Raw genomic sequence first — 26,150 nt, 5'->3', positions numbered from 1 at the left:
TTCCAGATATATTGGATAAAACCCACACAATCATATTTTATATATTTTTATTTGGTGTGCATTATTTAGTAAAGTAGTTAAAACTTTATCAAATTATCTCGTGGAATATGTATTCCAATTATAATCAATCTTCATCTTATTTAATCTTGTATTTAATATTTTCTATCTCCTAACAAGGAATACATTTTACTTAAATTTATGATGAAAAATTAACGTTATTAGATGTCAACCTAAAGACGTGCAACTCAAAAATGTTAGGTCATTAATATGTGCACACATACATATACACACAATAGATACAATATATAATATATGTCCGGTATTTTCCCTTACTTTTGTATCATAAGCATTTTTTCCACATTATTACATTCTCTCTTTAAACATTTTTAATGGTTCCATAATATATCATCATATGGATGTACTCTAGTTTATATATCCATTTATTTCTTTATACTTGGACATTCAGGTTATGTCTTTTTCACTATTATAAATAAGATTGTTATAACTACTAATGTGTATAGTCGTCCCCCCCCCCCCCCCCGCCCGCATTTGGGATTATTTCTTTAGGGCAGATTTTTCAAAGCTGACATTTTGAGTCAAATAATATAAATTTGATTAGATTCTTGGTACATACTACCCAATTGCTGCTCCAGGGTGGAATGTAAGTTAGCACAATCTTTGTGGAAATCCACATGAGCAACTGCTGGTTTTCCTCACCAGTATTGGGTACTTTTGCATTCTTCATCACCACTTTTTGAAATTTGTAACAAGTTGAGAATTCATTGGAAGAGTTAACTGTTTTCCTACAAGCAATAAGATCTTTAATCGCTATCTTCTCCTCATAGTTATTGTTAATACAGTTATCATGTGAGAGCTAAAAGTTCTCCAGAAGTGTGAGGCTTATGGAAACATGGAATTTAGTGCATTGTCATCTACTAGGCAGTTACAGTGGATAGAACCCATCTGTATTCTGGGAATTGATGGACCTTTAATGATCATGCAATGAAATATTTCCAATTAGAACCAGTATTTTCCCTCTAAAGTCTTAATCATTTCATTTGCTCAGGCAGGAATTTTTGTTTGTTTTTAATATATATATACAAAGACCTGTTTGGAGTGTCTGATTGAAATAGATTGAAATCAATTGAAAAGAAGGTCATTGTGTACTTGGGATATGCATGGATCCTTTGTTGGCTTTATGTAAGAATATATTCTTTAATATAGTATTTTGTCTTACCCAACAATTATAGCTATATAGCTGTTACAAAATCCAGAAGTCCTAAAAAAATAAAAAAGAAAGGCTAAAGTAGCTGTAATAGAGCACTTGCATTAAAACCCTGTGCTTTATTCAGAGTCTCCTTAGAACTCCTGTCAGCATATTTAAACTTTGGACTCCAGTCAGCATACTTTGAAAATACTGAAAATGTAAGAAAGAAAACAGTCCCTTCATGCTGTGCCCTAATAAATAAATTATTATTTTTCATGTTCTCTTTTTATTCATTATGTGATTTTAAGAAGTCTGATTATTTGGCTTTCTAGCCTGTAATAGATTAGAAACCAGTGTAGAAGGGATGAGGGGTGCTTCAAGGGCAGAGATCTACATTTTGGAGCAGCTAGAGGTGTACACAGTCAATTGAACTTGAGGACATTATTTCGCATGATTGTTAAATGTGATGATCTCTGATCACCAAGAAAAGGTAAAATACTATTTTATATTTTCTATTTAAGAATGGAGGAAAGTCTTATAAAACATTTTGAGAAGTTTCTAAAATCAATAAAATAAAAAATTCATGCATAACATTACTGCAAAATACATTTCTATGGAAACTGTGTGGTTGTTATGTTTTCCGGTTGCAGGGAACAGAGACCCAGGTTGCCTCAAGTAATGGGAATTTAATATTACATGAGGAAATAATTATCTTACAAAATGAACAGCAGTTCTTCTGGCTCAAACAACTAGAGAATGTTCTTCTTGTTACTGTTATTTATCTTTGCTTTGCTCTGTCTGCTTCTATTGTCGTTACTTATCAGTTTTATGGCTTTTCCCTCCTTTCTGCCTTATGGCTTCTGTCTCATGCCATCTTTATCTGTGACTCTTGGTCTGTGCTTCATTCAACTGTCAAACTTCTGAAAAGAGAGAATTAGAGTGAGTTAATTGGTCATTCAGTTCAGTATGAGCATATTGGGCAGAGTTCTTAGGTTGTGATTCAGAGATTCAGACCAGCCTGTTGAAATGCTGAACTTTTATCCTTAAGTTGAAAGTCCTGGTGGTTGTGACGGAGGTTTTGGAGTCATATAGTACAAAGCATGGTAACTTATACATACAGCTACTTTTTTCAGAAGTGAGTAGCTGGCAGTCACTTAAAAACTCTGTAACCAGTTACAACCAGCTTTCTGAAGGGCGGAGGGGACTGGTGAACTGGTGATGCTATGTCCCACCTGAAGAGGGCAGTCTCTACCCCATTCTAGCCATTTGGTGTCCTGTGGCAACACACGCACGTCCAATGTTGCCAGGTCCTCCAGATTTTTTTTTTTTAAAGGGAAACCAGAAATCCAGATTAAATAAAATCTCTCAATTTTTGTTGACAGCTATCAATAGTTGTTGGCAACTGTTCCACATATTTTAAGAAAATAATGTGGAGGCTGATCAAAATACATTTGTGGACTAACAATTTGTGATCCTGACTTTATATTTTGTCTAGTATAACTTTCTTCTCTAATAAGCCTGGCCAAATGAGGTCCCAGTATATATAAAGCAGTCTGGTATAATGGAAATAGGCTTGGTATTACCACTTACTAGTACCATTATTTTGAGTGTGCTATTTAAACTCTGAGCCTTTCTTAGCTTGCAGGGTAGTTTGGAGTCTCAAATTTCACTTTCTCAGAAATGATCTCTGACCATCCTACCTAAAATAGCCCTCCCCCCTACTTTTACCTTGTTTTATATTTCCTTGTGTCACTTATCACTACCTAACATCATATTATTTATTTATTTGCCTATTTGTTTACTGTCTGTCTAGCCTACTGCCTAGTACAATACTGTAAAGATATACATGGAAAGAATGGATGATGAAACCATTTTATAGACTTTACAGATATATCATGTTATTCACTTATATAACACATTCAGTAATATGGGAAGGATTCTGTTGGGATCAAAAGGAAACAAAACTGCTAAGAGTGGTATAAAATAATCTCTGACTTTTGGTTATACATAGGTTAGCTGATGAGTTGCATATGCCATCTCTCCCTGAAATGATGTTTGGAAACAATGTTTTAAGAATCCAGCATGGCTCTGGCTTTGGGATTGAGTTCAATGCTACAGATGCCTTAAGATGTGTAAATAACTACCAAGGAATGCTTAAAGTAGCCTGTGCTGAAGAGTGGCAGGAAAGCAGGTGAGATGCCAAGTTGTTATTGGTTAAACAAAAAAGAAGAAAGGAATATTCGGTCATGATAATGTATGTGTTGTTAGAGTGAAGGAATAGTGTTGGCATTAAACTTTGTATTCAAGGTTGGATTAGTCTAGATTTCATTTTTCTCAGCCATAAAATGGAGGTTAGTTACCCACTACTTCAATACTTGTTGAGTTAAATTGAATTACAATTGAGCAGAACCTTCAGTTTTTAATGAAGAGTCATTATACTGTGTACTTTAATATTTCTGTTTTTGAAAAAAAATCTTTATTTATGATTTGCTTTGAAAATTTGGGGGGGCATTGAAATTAAGAAAAACAATATATTCTTTGAAAAGTATTTTCAAATCAGCAATTATTTGTGCCTATTATGTACTAGTATCTAGGAAGTATAAGCCTTTAAATCATGTCCTCAGGCAATCAACAGTCTAGTTAGAGAGACTACATCAGCACATGATAAGTTAAATAACAATAAATGTACTGAAAAACTCTAAGATGTTGAGCTAGTGAATTATGACATGTTTATGTATTGGTGATTTTTATAGAATATTCTATAAATTGTGGAATGTGATTTGGTGTCATAAATGAATACAGATGATTCATATTCTGCTCACTAAATCTGATCCTTCTCATTTTGGAATTTAAGGATGGAAGGTGAACACTCCAAAGATGTTATTAAACCATATGATTGGACCTATACAACAGATTATAAGGGAACATTACTTGGAGAATCACTTAAGTTAAAGGTAAATCTTATTTTTTGCTTTTCTGAGTCATTGTCTTGAAAATTTATTGTCTTTGTAGGAATAGGTTTATTTTTTGTCACTACTTTCTTCCTACTTATTTTCTGTTGTGGCAGGCTTCAGAACTTAATGTAAGGGGATTTTGCTTGTTGAATACCAGCAGAAAATAAAAGAAAGTCATAGTAATATAATCTTTATTCTTAAAAGTGTGGTTCGTAGCAATAGCAAACTGCCTTAATGTTAATCCTTATCACTGTTAAGCATTAAAATATGGCTCTGTCCCTGTTAATGTACATGCTAATTAGTGGCTTATAATTTTATAGATGAATGTGGGCACTTGTACACATGTGCCCACATGTGAGCAAACAGGACTTTTGGTCAGACAATTTAGGTTTGTGTCCTCTTTGCAGAATGTATGAACTGTTATGACTTGAGGCAAGTTAGTTATCTGTCTGAGTCTCAGTTTTATCAGTAAAATGGCTATAGTAGAAATACCTACCTCACAGCAGAGTTTTGATGATACAAAATAATGTATGGAAAATACTCAATAAATTCTAAACTTTATATTAATATTGAGATGCAACTGTGTAAGCCCTGCTTAAGAAGAGATTTGCTTCATGGTCAATGACATAGGAAGGTGGAGTTGGTAAGTCTTGCTTTAGGAGCATAGTTGTATTTTGAAATTTTCTCAATATGACTGAAATGAAGCAAATACGGTTTAAGTTGCGTATCTCTAAAGAAAGTTATTTCAGTGTAAATACCTTTACATTGAAAGTAATTTATGTAGATCCTAAATCACATGTTGGTGCTGAGACAGAAATGTTAAGGAGTGGAGTGTGTATGGACTCCTTGTCTCTGCAGAGGTTTTTTTTTTTTTTAACTGCAAATTTTATTGAGATATATTCACGTACCATATAATCCATCCAAAGTATACAGTGTCTCACAGTGTCATCACCTAGTTGTGCAATCAACATCATACTCAATTTTAGATCATTTTCATTGCTCCAAAAAGAAAAACAAAAGATGTAAAAAAAGAAAACAGAAAACACCCCATGCCCCTTATTCCCACCCCCCTATAATTGACCTATTGACCCCTAGTAATGGTGTGGTACACTTTTTACGTTGATGAAAGAATATTAAGATATTACTATTAGCTGTAGTCTGTAGCCCCATATACTGCTCCATTATTAACTCTTTGTACAAGTGTCATACATTTGTTCTCATTCATGAAAGAACTTATTTATATTTGTAGTGTTAATCTTAAAACAACGTCCACCTCAAGGTTCACTATGTTATACTATCGCGTATTTTAACCTCTAGCTTTCTTTCTGGTAACATACATGACTCTAAATAACCCCTTTAAACCAAATTCACCTACAGTTCAGCGCTATTACTTATAATACCAATAATGAGTTACCCTCACCTCTATCCACTTCCAAACATTTACGTTCAACCTTATTAAAAATTCTGTACATATTAGGCAACCGCTCCCCATTCTCTAGCCTCAGTCTATCTCTTGGTACCCTGTATTCTATGTTTTATGACTATGAGTTACATATTCTAGTTAGTTCCTGTTAGTGAGATCAGATAATATCTGTCCTTTTGTGTCTGACTTATTTCATTCAATATTATGTCCTCAGGGTTCATCCATGTTGTCAGGACTTCATTCCTTCTTACTGCTGAGCAATATTCCATCATAAGTATATACCACATTTTGTTTATCCATTCATCAGTTGATGGACACTTGGATTGCTTCCGTCTTTTGGCAGTTGTGAATAATGCCACTATAAACATTGATGTGCAATTGTCTGTTCATGTCCCTGCTTTCAGATCTGAAAAGTCTGGAGAAGACAGAAGTTCATAGCAGGAACTTACTAATTCTTATTTCTGCCACTCTTCCATTCAAAGCTTTAACTGTTTTTCTGTGCTGCTTTTAGGACAAAAACACAGTTTTTGAGAGAACACATACTCTTTCATTTATTCAGCAGATATTTATTGAGCTCTGGGCATGAATCCTAGGAGCCATAGATACCGCAGAGAACAGACAAAAATTTCTCCTTTACACTCTAATGAGGAGGTTATTTCAGTCCCTTATAATACTTTGTAGTGTTCCCCTCCCATCTCACTCCTGATTGAAAAACTTAGGTAGGGACAGAGGCTATTTGATATATCATTGCCAGGAGTGAGGAAATAGAAACTTGTTCTAATTCTGTGCAGTAACAGCAATGACTCTTTGTGGGTTGATTAAGGAAAAGGTTTCTACTCGTGAAGGCTGTGAAGTAGCAGCAGCTGTGACCAAGGAGCAGGAGCCATCACGGTAGAAACAAGGAGACTGAGAGTAGTAAGAGGTACATAAGCCTATAATGGAATTTGTTCTAAGATATAACTGACAGATGTCAATGTGATCACCCACCCACTCACTAGTGTTAATGAACTTGGGCTTTGGAGGAACACAGAGCTGGCTTCTGTATTCATCACTTACCAGCTTGGGATAGCAATTTAACCTTGCTAAGCCTTATTTCTCTCTTTGGTAAATTGGAGATAATAGTAATTTTAAGGTAGTAAATGAGATTATAAATGTAAATGTAAAGTTTAGCACAGTGTCTGTTACATAGTAAGATTTCAATAAATGGCAGCTGCTATTATTATTATTGTGATAACATCATATCTTAAATACCAGAGAAACTAAGTCCATGTTGAAATACTAAGAATAAAAGAAAAGTAGATATATTGTCTAAGTATTTACTTTTGCTCTGTGGTCTAAACAAAGTTGATGGATGTGTTCTTTTGCTGCCTTAAAAAATGGAGTGATTAGGCAAAATGTTAGGCTTTGTTGTTTAATCCTCAAAATAACCTTGTTGGGTAAGGTATTATCCTTATTTTATAAATGAAGGAAGGGGTTTATCTTGGTTTGTCAGGCCACTATATGACAAGTACCACACAGTGGATTGGTTTAAGCAATAAGAATTTATTGGCTTAGGGTTTCAGAGGCCAGAAGTCCCAAATGAAGGTGTTGGCAAAGCTATGCTTTCTTCCAGAGTTGGTAGCATTCTAGTGATGGCTGGCTGCAATCCTTTTGGTTCTTGGCTTGTGTCTCTGCCCCTGGTCACATGGCCATCTCTCTCTCCTCATGTGTGCTCTTCTAGGTTCCGATGACTTCTGGCTTCTCCCTGTGTTTTCTCTCTATAAGGCCTCTAGTAATATGGATTAAGGCCCACCCTGATTCAATTGGGCCACACCTAAATAGGATCTTAGAAGACCACATTCACAGATGAGCCTTACCTGATAATACATCTTCAGAGGGTCCTGTTTACAAATGGGTTCACACCCACAGGAACGCAGATTAAGATTAAGAACATGTCTTTGTTGGGGTACATAATTCAGTCTACCATAGGGTTCAAACTCTTAAGTATGTATCTCTTAATAACATAATGCCAATAGCATATAGTAAGAACATAATGCTAATGCTATAGTTTATTGTTAAGCGTGTTTGTTATGTGTGAAAGATCACTTCATAGGAACATTTTTTGCATTAACTTTTTTAATGCCTATGGATTTTTTTTGATCATGATATTAATTGGGATTTTTAATCCTTTAAATCTTAGGTTCTTTCTCAAAATACTATTCCAAAGCACTGTAATATATAAGAAATGTATACCTGTGCAGGAGAATATGTTTTACATGGATACTAAGAGTGTCAGAGATTGAAACCTTTCTGATTGCCCTTAAATTTTTGCTTTTTAGCTTCTGGAAGCTGCTGATTTTTTGTGTGTTGGGTTTTGTTTGTTTTTAGTGTTTCCTCTTTTTTAATTGTTTTATCTGCTATTTTTTGAGTTGTAGCATGGTATAAGAGAAGAGAACCCAGTCATAGAGTTGTGCTGACCTGGGTGGATTCATATTCAGCCTTGCCACTTACTACCTGGGCCACCTTAGGTATTTAACTTCTCTAAGCTTCACAATAACATTATGACATGAGAGTGTCGTGAGAAAACAGGTCCAACACTGAACCTACCCCATAGTAGCCTATCACATATGGTCATTTTCTTTTTTCCTGTTAAAGAAATAAATTGACTCTTGAGGATAAGTAGAAGGCTATCTCTCCCATTTGTACCATCTTTTAGAAATAAAACAAGTGTATCATATCCATGCATTTAAAAAGACAGAAAAATTTCTTTCAAAGCTCATTGGAATATTTTCTCAGCTCATTCAATGTGATTTCATTTCTTGCCTTTTTTAAGGGGGAAAAGGTGCTGACCTAAGTAACGTTGGAAATGAATGGAGTTTGTAAGAGTAAAGGCAAAAGGAATGGTCATAAGTACTGAATGATAGTTGATAAAGCTGTTTCCCATAGGGGATTACAGGTTAACAATTTTGTTGTTGCTATACAGTGTACTGGAATTGAACAACTAAGTAAATGGATGGGTAATTATGGGACCAGGTTTCTCACTGTTGGAGTGGAAATTCATAGATAAATAAAGAAAGGAGGCTAGAATGATCCGTATGATAATAGGTTAGAGTTGGAGACATCGTAAGAACTCATGTTTAACTTTAGATACAGATGATTACATACAGAAATATTTATAGATATGGGTATATACACAGATTAGTATGTACACATATATTTCTTTGCTGTCAATTTCAGTAAGCTGAAATTAATTAAAAAATATTTAAAATTGTTACTGTGTCATGAGAATTTGTGAAATTTATCAATTTTCTGAATTGAGTACCAGGTAAACTAAGCTAGGAAGTATATTTAAAAAGTATTATTTATGAGTTTGCTTCCATTAAAGTTAGGAAAGTAAAAATTATAAATTCTGGTTTTGGTATAAATAAATTTAAAGTAGTTTAAATTTAAAGTAGTAAATTTAACTACTTTATACCCAACTAGGATTGCTACAATAAAAAGGATGGCCAATAACAAATGTTGGTACAGGCATGGAGAAATTGGAACCCCTCATGCATTGCTGGTCGGAATGTAAAACAATTTGACAGTTTCTCAAAAAGTTAAATATATAGTTATCATATAATCCAGCAATTCCACTCTTAGGTATATATCCAAGACAATTGAAAACATATGTTCATGCAAACACTTGCACATGAATGTTCATAGCAGCCAAAAGGTGGAAACTATCCAGTGTTCAACTGATGAGTGGATAAACAATCTAGCATATCTAGACAAAGGAATATTATTCAGCCATAACAAAGGAATGAAGTATTGATACATGCTACAACATGGATGAACCTTGAAAACATTATGCTAAGTGAAAGACACAAAAGGCCATATATTGTATGATTCCATTTATATGCAATATCCAGAATAGGCAAATCTATAGAGACAGAAATTAGATTAGTAGTTGTCAAGGATTGAGGAAAGTGGGAAATGTGGAGTGACTTTGATGGCTATAGGGTTTCTTCTGGAGGGCGATAAAAATGTTCTGGGATTAAATAATGGTGATTGTATCACAGTATTGTGATAACAATATACTAAAACTACCAGATTGTGCCCTTTTAAACAGTGAGTGTATGGTAGGTGAATTGTATCTCAATTAAAAAAATAAATCATTTTAAAACAGCAATTTGACTATATGTTCCTTATAGGATATATATATTTGTATTTTTTTTTTAGAAGTAAGCAAAGAAATTCAGATACTTTATTAATTAAATATAGGATATATTTTAAGGAAAAAAAGAAAAGCAAAAAATGTGTGTGTGTATATACATATGTTTACACATGCACATGTTTTGCTTTTATATATTTTGTACATATTATTTGCTAATATATTAAATTGTTTTCAGTAATTAAACAAAAGTAAATTTACCATAGAGTTCCTAGGATTTACTGTTAATTAATTATATGCTACATAAAAAAATGAGTCAATTAATTTCCTTATTGTAAATCTCCATCTGATGTGAGGACGTGAAAGCTGTGGGCAGGGTTTATTTTTCTTATAACATATCAAGAATGTTTGTAGTGTTTCTAGTGTTCTGTATGTTTTTTAAGCCTTTATAAAATTGTGAAATAACCCATATAGAAAAATTCATAAAACATAAACATATTCCTATCTTTCAAACTGTTTTTATCAAGAAAGGATGCTGGATTTTGTCAAATGTCTTTTCTGATGATCATGTGGTTTTCCCCCTTTGATTCGTTAATGTGGGGTATTATATTAATGGATTTTCTTCTGTTGAACCACCCTTGCATACTTGGGATAAAACCCACTTGATTATGGGGTTTTCTTGTGTTGAACCACCCTTGCATACTTGGGATAAAACCCACTTGATTATGGTATATAATTCTTTTAATGTGCAGTTGAATTCAATTTGCAAGTATTTTGTTGAGGATTTTCCCATCTATATACGTTAGAGAAATTTTCTCTTGTAGTGTCTTTATCTGGCTTTGGTATTATGATGACTTCGGCCTCATAGAATGAGTTATGTAGTATTCCCTCCTCTTTTTTTTGGAATTATTTGAGCAGGATTGGTATTATTTCTTCTTGGAATGATTGGTAGAATTCTCCTGGGAAGCCTTCTGGTCCTGGGCTTTTCATTGTTGGAAGTTTTTTGATGACTGATTCAATCTCTTGACTTGTAATTGGTCTGTTGAAGTCTTCTGTTTCTTTTAGAGTCATTGTAGGCTGTTTCGTATTTTTCTAAGAATTTTGTCTATTTCATCTGGGATGTGTAATTTGTTGGCATACTGTTGTTGATAGTATCCTCTTGTGATCCTTTTTATTTCTATGGTGTCAGTTGTTATGCATCCCCCTCACTTCTGATTTTATTTATTTTCATCTTCATTTTTCCTTTGTCATTCTAACTAAGAGTTGTCAATTTTATTGATTTTCTCAATGAGCCGACTTTTGATTTTGCTAATTTTCTAGTTTTTTATTCTCTGTTTCATTTATTTTTGCTCAAATCTTTGTTATTTCTTTTATTCTGCTTGTGTTGGGAATAGCTTGCTGTTCTTTTTCCAGTTTTCCCAGATTTGTAGTTAGGTGTTTGATTTTAACTTTTTCTTTTTTTTAATGGAGGCGTTTAGGATTATAAATTTCCTTCTTAGCACTGCTTTGCTGTTTCCCATAAGTTTTGATATGCTGTGTTCTGGTTTTCATTTATCTCTAGATATTTACTGAATTCACTTGCAATTTTTTCTTTGACTCACTGATTGTTTGAGTATGCTGTTTAACTTCCAAATATTTGTGAATTTTCCAGTTGTCCACCTGCTATTGATTTCCAGTTTCATTCCATTATGGTCAGAGAAAGAGCTTTGTATAATTTTGGTTGCTTTAAATTTATTGAGACTTGTTTTGTGACCTGTCTGTCCTGAAGAATGATCCATGAGCACTTGAGAAGACATATAACCTGTTGTTTTGGGGTACAATGTTCTGTACATGTCTGTTAGGTCTAGTTCATTTATTATAATATTCAAATTCTGTGTCTCCTTATTGATCTTCTGTCTAGATGTTCTATTAATGATAGTGGTGTATTGATATCTCCAACTGTTACTGTAGAAATATCTATTTCTCCCTTAAGTTTTGCCGGTATTTGCCTCATGTATTTTGGGGCACCATGGTTAGGTGCATTAATATTTATGATTGTTATTTCTTTTTGGTGGATTACCCCTTTTTAAATATATACTGTTTTTCTTTGTCTTTTATAGCAGTTTTGCATTTAAACTGTGTTTTGTTCCATATTAGTATAGTTACCCAGCTCTTTTTGGTTACTGTTTACATGGAATATCTTTTTCCAGCCTTTCACTTTCAACCTAATTGTGTCCTTCAGTCTAAGGTGAGTCTCTTGTAGACAGCATATAGTTGGATCATATGTTTTGATCCATTCTACCAATTGGTGTCTTTTGATTGGGGATTTAATCCATTGACATTCACTGTTATTACTTAAGGGCTGTACTTACTTCAGCCATTTTATCCTTTGGCTTTTATATGTCGTATCTTATTTTTGTCTCCTTTTTTTACAGTTTTAGTCACCCTTACAGATATTCTTAATTTCTACACTCTCTTCCTAACCTCTCTCTCCTATCTTCCTATCAGCCTGTAGTACTCTGTTTTTGTAGGGCAGGTCTCTTGTTCATTAACTCTCTCAGTTTCTGTTTATCTGAATATTTTAAACTCTCCCTTGTTTTAAAAGGACAGTTTTCCTGGATAAAGAAGTTGGGGCTGGCGATTTTTCTCTTTCAGTACCTTAAGTATATCATACCATTGCCTTCTCACCTCTATGGTTTCTGCTAAGAAATCAGCACTTAGTCTTACTGTGATTACTTTATATGTGACAAATGACTTTTCTCTTGCTGCTTTCAGGATTCTCTCTGTCTTTGGCATTTGACATTCTGATTAGTATGTTTCTTGGAGTGAGTCTATTAGGATTTATTCTGTTTGGAGTATGTTGTGCTTCTTGGGCATTTATGTCTTTCATAAGAGTTGGGAAATTTGGGGCCATTTGTTTCTTCATATATTCTTTCTGCCCCTTTTCCTTTCTCTTCTCCTTGTGGGACACTCATGATACCTAGGTTTCTATGCTTCATGCTCTCATTCAAATCCCTGAGACCCTGCTCACTTTTTTCCATTCTTTTCTCTGTCTGTTCTTTTGACTGTAAGATTTCAATTGTCCTCTCTGTTCAAATCTGCTATCGTATGCCTCTAGTGTATTTTTAATCTCTTCTATTTTGCCTTTCATTCCCATAATTTCTGTTTAGTTTCTTTCTATACTTTCAAATTCTTCTTTATGCTCACCCAGTGTCTTCTTAATATCCTTTATCTCCTTGGGCATGTTTTTCTTCATTCCTTGAATTAAGAGATTTGTTTGAACATCACTGATGAGTTGTTTCAAGTTCTGCGTCTCTTCCGAAGTTTTAATTTGTTCCTTTGGGCCATATTGTCCTGTTTCTTAATATGACTTGTAGTTTTTTGTTGATGTCTAAACATCTGATTATCTTGATATTTATTGTGAAGGTCAGTTTCTTTTGCCTGGGTTTTTATTGTTGATTGGCTTTGTGGTAAAGCTCTTCTTTGACACTTGGTTCAACTTATTCTAAACCTTCAGAATTGCATGTGTTTAACTGATCAGTTGTTTCCAGCTCTTCTTCATCTGATTCTTGCTTTGAACATGCAATACAATTTTTAAGGTTGCACTTTTATGCAATTGTTTCACACCCAGAAGAAAGTGTCATTTCCTCTGTTCCTTCTCTGGGAATCTTGAATCTGCTCTGTGTGTTTTTGTTTTGCCTCCATAGTTTTTTTTGCATTCCTTTCCTTGCCTTTAGCTGCTTTTGCCTGGAACACTTACTATGGGAGGAGAGTCACTCTGGAGAGGACTTTCCCAAGTCAGTATTTCCCCATCAAAACAGTGCCAGAGACCCATGAAGGGGCATAGAGCAGCTCCAAAGGGTCCTGGGGAGAGGGTCAGGAAAGATGCCAGAAGCCTTTTGTGCCAGTTTGAATGCATTATGTCTCCCAAAACGCCATTATCTTTGATGTAATCTTGTGTGGATGGATGTATCAGTTTTGATTAGATTGTGATTCTTTGAGTGTTTCCATGGAGATGTGCCCCACCCAACTGTGGGTGATGACTGTAATTGGATAATTTCCATGGAGGTGTGGCCCTACTCATTCAGGGTGGGCCTTGATCAGTGGAGCCATATAAATGAGCTGAGAAACAGAAGGAACTCAGTGCAGCTGGGAGTGACATTTTGGAGGAGCTACAGCCAAGAGGGATGCTTTGAAGAAAGCACAGGAGCGGCAGATGAGAGACAGTTTGAAGACGGCCGTTGAAAGCAGACTCTTCCTCTAGGGAAGCTGAGAGAGGTCAAATATCCCAAGTGCAACTAAGAGTGACATTTTTGAGGAACTGCAGCCTAGAGAGGAACGTCCTGGGAGAAAGCCATTTTGAAACCAGAACTTTGGAGCAGACACTAGCCACATGCTTTCCCAGTTAACAGGTTTTCCGGACACCATTGGCCATCCTCCAGTGAAGGTACCTGATTGCTGATGTGTTACCTTGGACACTTTATGGCCTTAAGATTGTAACTGTGTTACCAAATAAACCCCCTTTATAAAAGCCGATCCATTTCTGGTGTTTCGCATTCTGGCAGCATTAGTAAACTAGAACACCTTTTATGACTCCCCAGAGCTGTGCTTTCCTGGTCTGCCCAGCAGACTGCACTCTTCAGAAAACTGTTCCCCACAGCCCTAGGGAGATACTGTATCTATAAACCTTCACCGGCTCCGCCCTGGTCCAGAGTAGGGTTTAAACAACGGCTGCCAGCTGTTAGCTGTTCCTGTCTGGGGCTGGCTGAAACAACAGTTCAGAGCAGGCACCTAGTGATTCAAATTCACTGATCAAAAGCCAGGAAGAATGCTTGGTCACATGCCCCCTGTTCTCGGGGAAGAGGACTTCCACATTCCTTCCATCTGCAGCAGCCAGCCACCTCAAAAGTGGGGGATAGGCACTGGCAGCCATCGCGGGGTGAATTACTCACGGTTCTTTACTGCAGGTTCTCACCCTCTTCATCCTTCTCTTCCCTGGATGCTGTACAGTGTTCTCCTGGTCTTTGGAGCCCCAGAACAGTTGTTTCAGACAGTTCCTTCCTGTCCACTAGCTGTTTTTGAGGAGTGAGTCCTGGAGCTCCCTACTCCACCAATCTTCCTTCAGTGTTTTAAGTTAGCTCTCCCTCCCGCCACTGCTCACCACCCAGATCCATGAATTCAGGGAGGAGATAAGTGGAGTTTATGAAGAGAGATGGCTGAGAAGTATAACATTTTAAAAATATTTGTTCTTGCAAATGGAAGAAGATAGTATAGATGTTATATATAATGAATATTCCCAGCCCATGTTTTATCTAATTATTTTTTTCTTTCTTTTTCAAATGTTTTATAAGAACAAGTAACTTGCAAAACTGACAGATTTATTTTGACTTATTAAAGGTATATATGAAACATTAGTGAATTAGCTATTTTCTAATGAAAACTTTCATTACTTTTTTTGAAAGTCAGTTATATCCATAAGAAGGATCTTCAAATGTGTTTCTTTGACCCGTAACTAAAACTAAGAAATTCAGAAGTTGTGGTTATTTAACATTACTTAAGTTTTATGCCCTTTGGCAGTCCTAGAGACACTAACTTTTATCTTGGATTGCAAACATACAAGTGATACAAGGGACTAGTTATATGATGCCATGCCCTGTTCCTCATCCCCCTTACTCTCCCTCCCAATTTTTACCTTCACATATGGCCTTATGTCTGCTCCAGACACATTTTGAAATAACACTGCAGAGAGCCAACAGTGTCATCTGTAGTTGAAGATGGAATAATTTTGGCTTTTTTTTTTTTTTTTTTTTTACCTCTTGGGAATCATATAAAAACTGTGCTACTTTCTTTTTATTAGCCACCCTCCCCATATCACTTAATACTCTCTTAGATCTTTTTTCCTCAAAACCTTTGCAATCTCTTGAACATTCTTTTTCATTTTCTTTTAATTCTTATCCACTTACCTCAAATTATTCTCCGTCTCGTAATTCTATCCACGGGTCAAAAGATCTCATCATAGCTATTAAGTAAAGCAAAATAATAGCTCCCACTTACTGATTACCTATGGTTTGACAGTCATTGTTTTTGTTTATAATTCAAAGAATATCAAAGAATAAAAAAGGTGAATATTTTGTAGTGAAATTGAGTATAATAAAGAATGGTGTTACAAATCATACTTTGGTGCCAGTATTAGAAGACACTTGGATTTTGTTAGCTACTGATATGACCCACCTTGGGATTGTTGATGCTTTTGTTATATTGTGGTGTGTGTGTGTGTGTGTGTATCTATCTGTATGCTGCAAAATAATACATTTAAATAATTGCCAGCATCCTCTAAAGCCCTTTGGAATACCAGGAGTTTCCCTCAGAATTTCTCTAAAAGTTCTTTTTGCCTCATTATTTAAAGCACTGTATTTTGTTTGTAGGTTTTGGAGAGTTAGGTTGGGAATCTAAACTATATAACATTCTTAAAAGTGGATTTCCACAGCACAGAACTGCTTTGAATTTCTATGATAGTAGTTCATCACACTGACTAATTTTCAGGTGATTAATTTTCTCCTAGTCACAACAAAGCACTTGATTTTAATCTGATTTATATGAAAGATGATGACATTTTACTCTGTATTTTTGTATAGCTCTAATATCGGCTATCTGTAATGTTTCAGAGATCTGGCATATAAACTGATCTTTCATGTCTATTGATGACCCTCAAATTTAAAACTGTATGCTCTGACTGTACAGAAAAGACTAGTAGGAAAAATTACTTCCCTGAGTATCTGTAGCTCTTTCTTAACATTTTTTTATGTGCTCCTTCTTCCTTTTTTCTTACAGGTTGTACCTACAACAGATCATATAGATACAGAGAAACTAAAAGCCAGAGAACAGATTAAGTTTTTTGAAGAAGTTCTTCTGTTTGAGGATGAACTTCATGACCATGGAGTTTCAAGCCTGAGTGTGAAAATTGTGAGTATTGTGAGTTTTTTTTTTTTTTTTTATTCTTACCACTGGCAGGAACAAAATCACTTTGAGTCACACTGAGTCTAAACATGTTACCATGTAAAATTGTATTTGTGTCTAGAATACATCTTATTAAATATTTATTATAAAATACATTGTTAATATGTTAGTTTAGCAAAGGTTTTCTTTATAGATCTGGCCACTTTGTGGTTTATCTGCTTATTGTTGAAGTAGAATGAAGACTATGGCTTAATTTTCATATTTTGAATTAATAATGGTGTTGGTAGGATGTAAAGACAGCAAACTTCTGGCTTTTGCTCTTCCTCTCGCTTCAGCCTGGGCCTGACTATTGTTTTTCCTCTCTGGAGCATGAATCCATGCATCACATCATTTTGATGTTAGCCCTGGAAGTGATGCAGTACTCCTGCATCTCTGTACAAAGTAGCTTTGAAAATTTTAATTCAGGGAGAAGTCGGTCCCAGCCTGCAAATGACTTCATACCTTTCCTCATTTGGAAATTTTGATTATTTTAATTGCCTTGCAAATACTTAACTTTACAAACGATATTAACTGTTGATAAAAGTTAACCTAGAATTGGAATTAATCATCTGAGGTCATCAATGAAGATTTTTGTATGGGAACAGATGACATCTTTATAATCTTATCATAATCCAACAACTTCAGTTATATTTAATTATTGCCAGTAAGTTCAAGTTGTAACCTGAGTGCTTTCTAGTATATACAAAGTCAGTGAAACATCCTCTGAAATTATATTTTCATTTAGAAGGGAGAACTGTGGAACTAGATAAAATGAAGATACCATCTACAAACCACAGAAATTCTGTGTGAATTAAAAATCTTCAAATTTATCATTTCTCTGGCATATGTCAGAATAGTCATTTCTGTTTTTTACATTGTTTTGAATTGGATTAACATCCCTCATCTGCCATGTTCTTTTCTCTCTTTAAAATTTAGCAGGTTTTCTTTTTTTTTTCCCTCATTACTCTAATTTTAGACTGCTTTAGTAACTGATTAATGCACTTTGAACTTCTCTGTAGTTAATTTCTTTTAACTTGGCCTAGTTTAGACTTGGTCTGTCATAGATTTGACCTTATGGGCAATAGGATGAAGTGTTAGCTGAGTCCCTGTCATATCTGAACCCTGGAGACAGCCTCACAGCTCACAAAACTGTGAATTTGGCTGGTTTCAGGAGCTTAGCATGCACAAGCAGCATTGAGTCAAGAGTTAACAGAGAGTAACAAACCCCTGTTCTATATGAAAAGAAAATGTTTTTTTTTGCGCCTATTTAATTCCTGGAACAACAAGAAAAACATTTTTTTAACTTGTGTACTCTAAGACACTGCCATCATAAAACAGAGACTTACATGAGTGAAAGTCAAAGAGTTACCTCATCTAGAGATTGTCAGTGGAAAGGGGGAGATTAGGCTCTCCTCAACCCTATCTTTATTTAATTTTTTTTTCAGTTTACCCCACAAAATTTAGTATGGTCTGCAAAACCTCTAGTTGTTTGCAACGTAGGGGCTCTCTGCCTTTTTGCTGGTAGTAGAAAAAAATGCTATTGCTTTGTTTTACAGAGAGAATGTCTGCCAACTACTCATTCATTATGCAAGTCTAAACTTTGATACTATAGGGCTGTGGAGGTTAAGACTTCTATATGAAGACTTCCTGTTGAGGTGGATTCTCATATTGAAATATAGTTACCTACAATATTTACCAGAGATTCATGAGGTTAAATTAAGATGATGTAAGAAAGACTTTTTTTTGTTATTGTTCTACATATAATTCATTTAGGGACCTAGAAATACTGTGTGAAAATGTATAAATATCACCCAAAAGGCTTTCTGCCCTATATTTTAAAAATACAAAATAGTTATATTTGAAGTAGCACTGGCTCTAATTCTATAGGGCTTGGCCATTTAATATTTTTATGGAAGAAATGTTTAGTCAGGAAAAGGTAAATGCTTGTATATATTTTTTGCAGCCTGAGATCTCCCTTACTCCATTTCTTACTTTAATTTAAGTGGCCACCTGTATATGTCTTCCCTGCTGTGTTAGAAAAATTGGGGCTGGATATTCCAAGAATCAGAGGTTATATAAAAATACTGCAATTAGACAGCAGATACAAATAATCTACCAAATACTAACTTAAATTTTGGTCCAAACTGAACATTTGGAAATACATTTATTGTGTTTAATTAGAGTGATTTCTTAAATCTGAACTAAATTGCTTTTAGTGTCCTTTTTCTTTGTAAGCATTGTAAATGCTAATAAGTCCTGTTAATTTTTTTACTGCATGTTGTGTTGAAATAAAAACAAAGTAAAATGTGCAAAAAAAAAAAGACAGCAATGCAGATGTAATTTTATAAAAGTGACCTATGTGTCAGAATTTCAGTGTACCATTAAACTACCATTTTAATTTCCTGCTAAGAAGTGGAAAACAGGACAGATATAAATTCCTGTCTCTTTTTGCATTCTTTTCTAGTAGTGGAGGACACACTATTTCCATAAACAAATAAACAATTTTGTTGGTGGCACATGCTTAGAAGGAATAATAGGCCTCTAGCAGTTATTTGTATTATTTGCTATTAGGTTGTTTGGGTTTCTAACACTTTCCAGAAGACTCAGTTAAAATGTCCCCTCCTCTTTGAAGCCTTCTAAGACTCTGTAAGGTTAAATTGAATATCCCTTTGCCATACTCCTATCAATACATTTTTAAAGCCCCTTAATTTAATTTATAACACTTATCATAAGGTTCTTCCAAGTCAGGGACTGAAGCATCAGACATTGTTCTTGGAGCATAATGATTGTGGGTATTGTGATCTAACCTGTAATAAAAAATGAAAACAATAATATAAAAACAGAAATAAATATGATTTTAAAGCCATAATTTTTTGTATAATCGTATAATTTTGTATTTGTAGTGGATTTTAAACAAATCATTTACTCCAACCTCCATATTATATTCACAAAGCCCCAAAAGATTAGTTTATGCAAAGTCATAAAACTCATTAGCAACAAAGTTTTCTTTGTACTATATAATATATAATATCATTATTTTAGCATTAGATGTTTTTCTAACACCTTACTGCCTTGCTCACCTATGACTCTCCTCTAATTTATCTTTTGTCAGTTAGATTTGTTCACTCTCCCTCTCACCCACTATGTACCTTTCCACTTTTCTACACACCTACTGAATTGACTATATTGAATGTTCATCATGAGTTTGAATACCTGGATATGCTTTGTATCCATGTGGGTGGGTATACCTGTGATATAAGTGGGTTGGTATGTGGGGAACAAATTGTTTTTCATGATGAAGGAATTGAAGAGGGCATATTATGTGTGTATCTGAATATGCAGTTAGTAACTTTTAAAGTGAAGAGTAAAGTCATCCTAAAATGTCCTTTTTTTCCTCCCTAGTATAACTTTTATAAGATATTTGATAGTGTTGCATTTCAAGAATGCCTGGAAGACTTTCATTAGAAAAGTGACCTTTGTGGGTTTGTTTCTTACTAACGATGTAAAAGGTCTTGCTGTAAGTAAAATAAATGGCATAGTTTCTGGCATGGAGCAACAGGATATAGACAAATGAAGTTTCCTTCTATGGAAATAAAGATTGGCCTGATAAGTATTGATGTAGGTGAGAAACCAAGAATGTGGTGTCTGGGAAACTAAGGAAGGAAAACTTTTCAAAAAGGGCATGAAGTTAGTATCAGGCTGTAGTGAGGTCTTGTGAGATTAGAATGGGATGATGTCCATTAGACTAAAAAAAGTTTGTTTTATTGGTTTTAGCAGTTAGGATATTGTTAATAACCTTGGCAAGAGCAGTTTAAGTTGCTTGATTAGGGAATGAATGGTGGAGGTGAAGACAGAGTAGATAGAGTTGAAACTTTCAAAAAGCTTAGTGGTGAAGAATACCAAACAGACATGGCTATAACAGAACATAAGGTTGATGGAGGTGTGTTTGTATTTTTGTTTGTTTGTTGGTATGTTTTTTTTTTTATATGGGGAAAATTTTAGCATATTTAGGTGCTCACTGTAGGGGAGGGGAGAAAATGAGTTGAGTAAGACCTCTGAGGGTGATGATGAAGGCTTTGAGTGTTTACTTATGTGAGGCACTGTGCCTATATTATCTGATTTAATCCTCATGAAAATACTAAGCAGTGGATACTTTCATATTCCTGTTTAAACAATTAAACAGAGAAGCAGAGATAGGAAGAAACTGACCAAGTTTGTACAGTGAATCAGTTTGACTCTGCCCATGCTCATAATCCTCTAGGATATAGATATGGGTAGAAGGATTAATTTTAGGAGAAAGAGAGGTACTCCTTCTATGGTAACAGGAGGAAAGGAGAATGGGATGTAGGTAAATCTTCCTCTTCTCCAGTGATTCCCAAAACTGGGATTTATCAGAATTATCTTGACAGATTAGAGATTTCACTATCTTTTAACACTATAGGGCAAGGAATATTACTTATTTGAGTACACATAGTATACCTGCTGATGTTTGTTAGCTGGAAAGATAGACAGATGTGGAAATGGAGGGAGGAGTAAGTTGGAAGGGCTTCTTAGAGGAGGTGGTTCCCTTGATCTGAGTTTTAGGTGTGTGTGTTTCCCCAACCAGACCAGGGAGGGTCCTGGCAGTAGAACAAGGTGATCACTGATATATTTTCTGAGCTAGTGGTTTGTGAGAGTTGCTAATCAATTCTCTGCTGCCAGAGAATGAAGTGTCATAATAATTTCCAACGTTCTTACCAGGTACTCTCCACTTATGGTCAATTAAAGAAGTCATTTAATTGACCTTTTTTCCTTCGAGCTTTTCTCTGACTTAAAATTTGCATTTCCCCCAATTGCTTTCAAGTAAAATATGTACCATCACAGGATATTTTTAGTTTAGCAAAACTTTCCAAGGAACGTCTAAAAACACAAGAACAAAGTATATATTTTTAATCACTACCTTAAAATCTTTCCTTATTGCTGAGAGTTTGGGGGTATTGTATGGAAATGAGATTTTTCTTGTTTATCACATATGAGTTTTCGCCCTGTCTATATCAGCTCACTTCCAAAATGTTCTTGGGTTCACCTAGGGTAATGATAATAGTGTTTATTGCTTTTACTTGGTGTTTTAACCTTGACTGGAAAACTGCTCAATTTTTTTCTAAAATGATTAGAATTGCAAAACTAGTTTATGAATGTTTGTTTCTGGGTTTCTATAATAATTACAAAACACTTTGAAAAGAAATGCTGTTGAAATATGAGAGCTTCTTATATAAATGAAGGAACTTACTTTAGATTCCTGATACTAAGTCTTTTAGATTGCTCTTAACTTATTTCATTGTTTCAGAGTTTTGAAGTGGTTATTCTAGCTTAAGTTTTCAATTCCAAACCGGGCAGTTTTCGTAAAGAATAATCGTAATTTCTTGTGGGTAAAGTTTCTGAGTGGGAGAGAGAGAGAGAGAGAGAAGATTTAGAGCTTGGTGCCCAATGAAGTTTGTGATGCTTTGAATTTGCTTCATAGAGTTTATTACAATTCTGATAACTTTGTGTGAGTGCCATTATTTTATCTAGTTAGAAGATATTTATTTCAGAAATTAACTTTTCTTTTGCATTTCTAAATTAGCTTTTCTCAGCAATGTTTGCTTTTAGGTTAGAATTTTGTCCTTGATAGGGTTTGGACTTGTAGGACTGTGCTCTGATAACAGAGATCTAGAGAGGATCTGTGATCATGCTAATACGCTAGTATTTAACTTTCAAAGAAAATGCCCTGTCTGCCAAATACCAGCAGTGCTGTGGTGTTCTGTAATGACTTTTACAGCTAATGGTTAGTTCCATTCTGAGTGCTTAGGAGTGAAAGTTGTCCATCTTCTGTTTCCTTGCTTCACCTTAGATTCCAAGTATACTGGCCAGGAGCGTAACCTTCATCTCTTTGGTACATAGAATTCGTCAATGCCTGTGCAGGAATAGCTCTTGTTAGAAATGTAATCCTATAGAATTGTCAAATTTTACAGAGATGCGGGGTCTAAGAAATTGTTTTTTCCCCTTTCTTCCTTCCTCCCTTCCTCCTTTCTTTCCTTCCTTCCTTCCTTCATTCCTTCTTCATTAGAGAAGTTGTAGGTTTACAGAACAATCATGCATGAACTACAGGATTCCTCAGCACCACCCCAGCACCAACACCTTGTAATGGTGTAGAACATTTGTTACATTTGGTGATAACACATTTTTATAATTTTTCTATTAATTAAAATCCATGGTTTAACTTAAGGTTCATTGTGTAGTGTAGTTCCATGGAATTTTAAAAAAATTTTATTCTTTACCATATATGCCATCTAACATTTCCCCTTTTAATCATATTCAGATACATATTTCAGTCCTGTCAGTTGTGTTCACAATGTTGTGCAACCATCACCACCATCCATTACTGCACATTTCTTCTTTTTACATATGAAAAAGTTGAGACCTGGTTGGTTTAGCAACTTGCTCAAAGATAGTGGTTCTCAATCTTATCAGACTCACTGCCCCATTTTTTCTTTAACCAAACACTTTACACTCCCCCCTGCTTTTACAGCCCTGAAATGAAATTCATAATAGTATGATCCACCTACTTTCAAAGAAAATCAACATTTAATCCTAATTAAATGTCCTAATATCCTAATAGAAAATAAAATGGAAATAAATGGAAATTGATTTAGAGTAAAATATGTAGTTTGGTATGTAAACGCTTGATATGACTACAGTAAAATGTATAATGAACTACTTGTTTGGCCATTGTATCACTGAGAATGTGACAACTACAAATGTAGACTGATAGAAATGTAAAGTATGAATCAGTGACTCAGATAACCCAAGTGGCACTGCCAGTGGTGATGTAATTTTATAAAATGTTGAACATCTCTTAGGAAGGTTCCAAACAAAACAAAGTATAGTTTTTTCCCTTGATTTACAAGGTAGCTACATTTCTAGAAAATTAGGTGAATTTTATATTTATATGTAAAATGGAATTAGGTGTTAAGGTGAGATCATTTTAAACAGGTTTTTAATCTACATGAATGTCACACAGGGTATTTGGAAATTTTGTGAGATATAGAATATCTCATGTCTCTGATTCTTCCGCACTTTTGGCCACTAATCATTTTGACAACTAAAAATGCCCCTACAAATTTCCAGACATCCCCTAGGAGGCAGTACTGTCACAGTAGAGAACTATTGCTCTAAATTATACAGTTGAGTTGTGGTGAAATTGGGAATAGAACTCAGGTCTCCTAATTCCTGGTCTCCCTGCTATGCCATTCTGAAATGACACTTCAATTTTAAAATACTTGCTGCCTATGTTGTGCCCAAGATGACTCTTAATTCATTTTGAAATTTCAAGAATGTTGTGAAATCAGTCTTTCCCATAAATTATAAATATCACTCTGGCAGACAATGATGTGCTTCCCAATCAATTTATTGTGATGTATCAAGGTGTTAAAAGTCAGGTTCTTTCTCTAGCTGTTCTTTCCGAAAAAGTCTGTTGCTAATAACACCATCAGAATGCAATTTGGCATTTCGGAACATAGTTAATTTCTATTGTGTGCTAGAAACTTTTCTAGGTACTAGGGATACAGAGATGAACAAAGCATATATTCCTACCATCATAGTGCCTGTAGTCAAGTAGAGGGAGATTGGCATTAAGCAAATAAACACACAAATGAATATAGTTACAAATCTGTTTATTTGTAGAGGATAACAGAAGGAATCTACTATGATATGGAATGGTAGGAAAGGCCTCTCTGTGGAAGTGACATTTATACTCAGATTTGAAGGACAAATAAGAGTTAGCCAGCAGATTATGGGGAAAGAACTCTCCATACAGGGAAAACAGGGTGTGTAAAGGGCCTAAGAGAGGAAAGAGCTTGGCTTTTCCAGGCAGTTAAGCCACTATCATTACAGGGTTATCCTGCTATTTCTTCTCTCAGTGAATTATTTTCTGTAGCTCTGTGCTTTTATGGAACTACCGGCAGTTCCCTAACTATATCTTACTATTTCATGCTTTAGTGCTTTAAATAAAAAAAAATAAAAAATAAAAGCAGCTTTAATGACATATAATTCACATACCATACAACTCAGTGGTTTTTAGTATATTCACAGATACATTTGGTCTTCATTATTCACAAATTCCATATTTACAAATTCACCTTGTGCCAGTTTTAAACTTATGGACCCCAGAAGAGCCATGATTTTTTAATCCAATCTTGTTGGGAGGAACCTTTTGATTGAGTGTTTTCATGGAGTTGTGACTCACCCAACTGTGGGTGAGACCTTTTGATTAGATCATTTCCATGGAGGTGTGGACCCTGCCCATTCAGGGTGGGTCTTGATTAGATCACTGGAATCCTTTAAGAGAGATCATGGAGATAAAGAGCTCAGAGAAGCTGAGAGAGACATTTTGGAGAGAAGCTAAGATATATAATTCAGAGTTTGCCCCTGGGAGAAGCTAAGAGCCGAAACAGACCCAGAAGCTTGGAGATGCAGACAGAAAGACATTTGGAGATGCTAACCTAAGAGATGAAGCCCAGAGTTTGCCCCAGAGAAGCTATGAGAGAACCCCCAGACAATTAGTGAGAAATGCCCTTGGAGAATAAACAAGAATGCACAGGACTGAGAGAGAGAAGCTAAGAGAGACAGAAGCACAGAGACATTTTGGAGAAAGCCGTTTTGAAATCAGGATCCAGGAACAAAGGACCAGCAGATGTCAGTCACATGCCTTCCCAGCTAACAGAGGTGTTCTAGACGCCATTGGCCTTTCTTCAGTGAAGTTATCCTCTTGCCTTAGTTTGAACACTTTCATGGCCTTAGAACTGTAAATTTGTAATATAATAAATCCCCTTTATAAAAGCCAATCCATTTCTGGTATTTTGCAGCAGCTCTGGCAAACCGGAACACACCTACTTGCTAAAATTTATTTGAACTACAAAATCAATTCTTGCGGAGCTTTTGCAGTCATTTGTGGGCATGTGCAAAACTGTGAAAAATTTGTTGCTTCATGTGCACATTACAGGCTGATGTCAGATAAGGCAAAGTTCTGCCCTCTTATTTCTACCCTCATACCATAAACAAGTGTCCTTTTTGCATAATTTTTTTCTAACTTTTTATTTTCGAATTCTTTCAAACTTACAGGACAGTTACAAAAATAATAGAAACCCCACACAGATAACTCCAGTGTACTCGTCCCCCCATATACCTAGATCCACCAGTTTTAACATTTTGCTGTATTTGTCCTTCCTTGCTTCCTTCCTTCCTTTTTCTTCCCTCCTTCCTCCTTTCCTCACCTTCCCTCCCCTTCCCTGCTTCCTTTCCCTGTCTTTCCTTCTTTCTCTTCCTTTCCTTTCTTTCCTTCTTTTTTTCTTTCTTCAAGTGGTTATGCTTGAAAAACACAGGAATTTGTAGATGTGCCGTAGATGAAAGTTGTTAACATGCTGATACCAATAAAAGTGGTAG

The 26,150-nt window shown here is 35.2% G+C and overlaps 1 protein-coding gene across 1 annotated transcript in view; it reads left to right on the top strand.

The window, feature by feature from the left end:
• Positions 1–26,150, top strand: part of TIPRL (TOR signaling pathway regulator) — a 36,976-nt gene that overhangs the window by 2,411 nt on the left and 8,415 nt on the right. The window contains exons 2-4 of the mRNA XM_037825412.1: positions 3,219–3,398; positions 4,062–4,161; positions 16,527–16,658. Coding sequence (XP_037681340.1) covers positions 3,219–3,398; positions 4,062–4,161; positions 16,527–16,658 — 412 coding nt within the window. The remainder of the gene's footprint in view (positions 1–3,218; positions 3,399–4,061; positions 4,162–16,526; positions 16,659–26,150) is intronic.

This window comes from Choloepus didactylus, chromosome 2 (assembly GCF_015220235.1).
Source record: "Choloepus didactylus isolate mChoDid1 chromosome 2, mChoDid1.pri, whole genome shotgun sequence".
NCBI lineage: Eukaryota > Metazoa > Chordata > Mammalia > Pilosa > Megalonychidae > Choloepus > Choloepus didactylus.
This window is presented reverse-complemented; position numbering and strand designations above follow the sequence as displayed.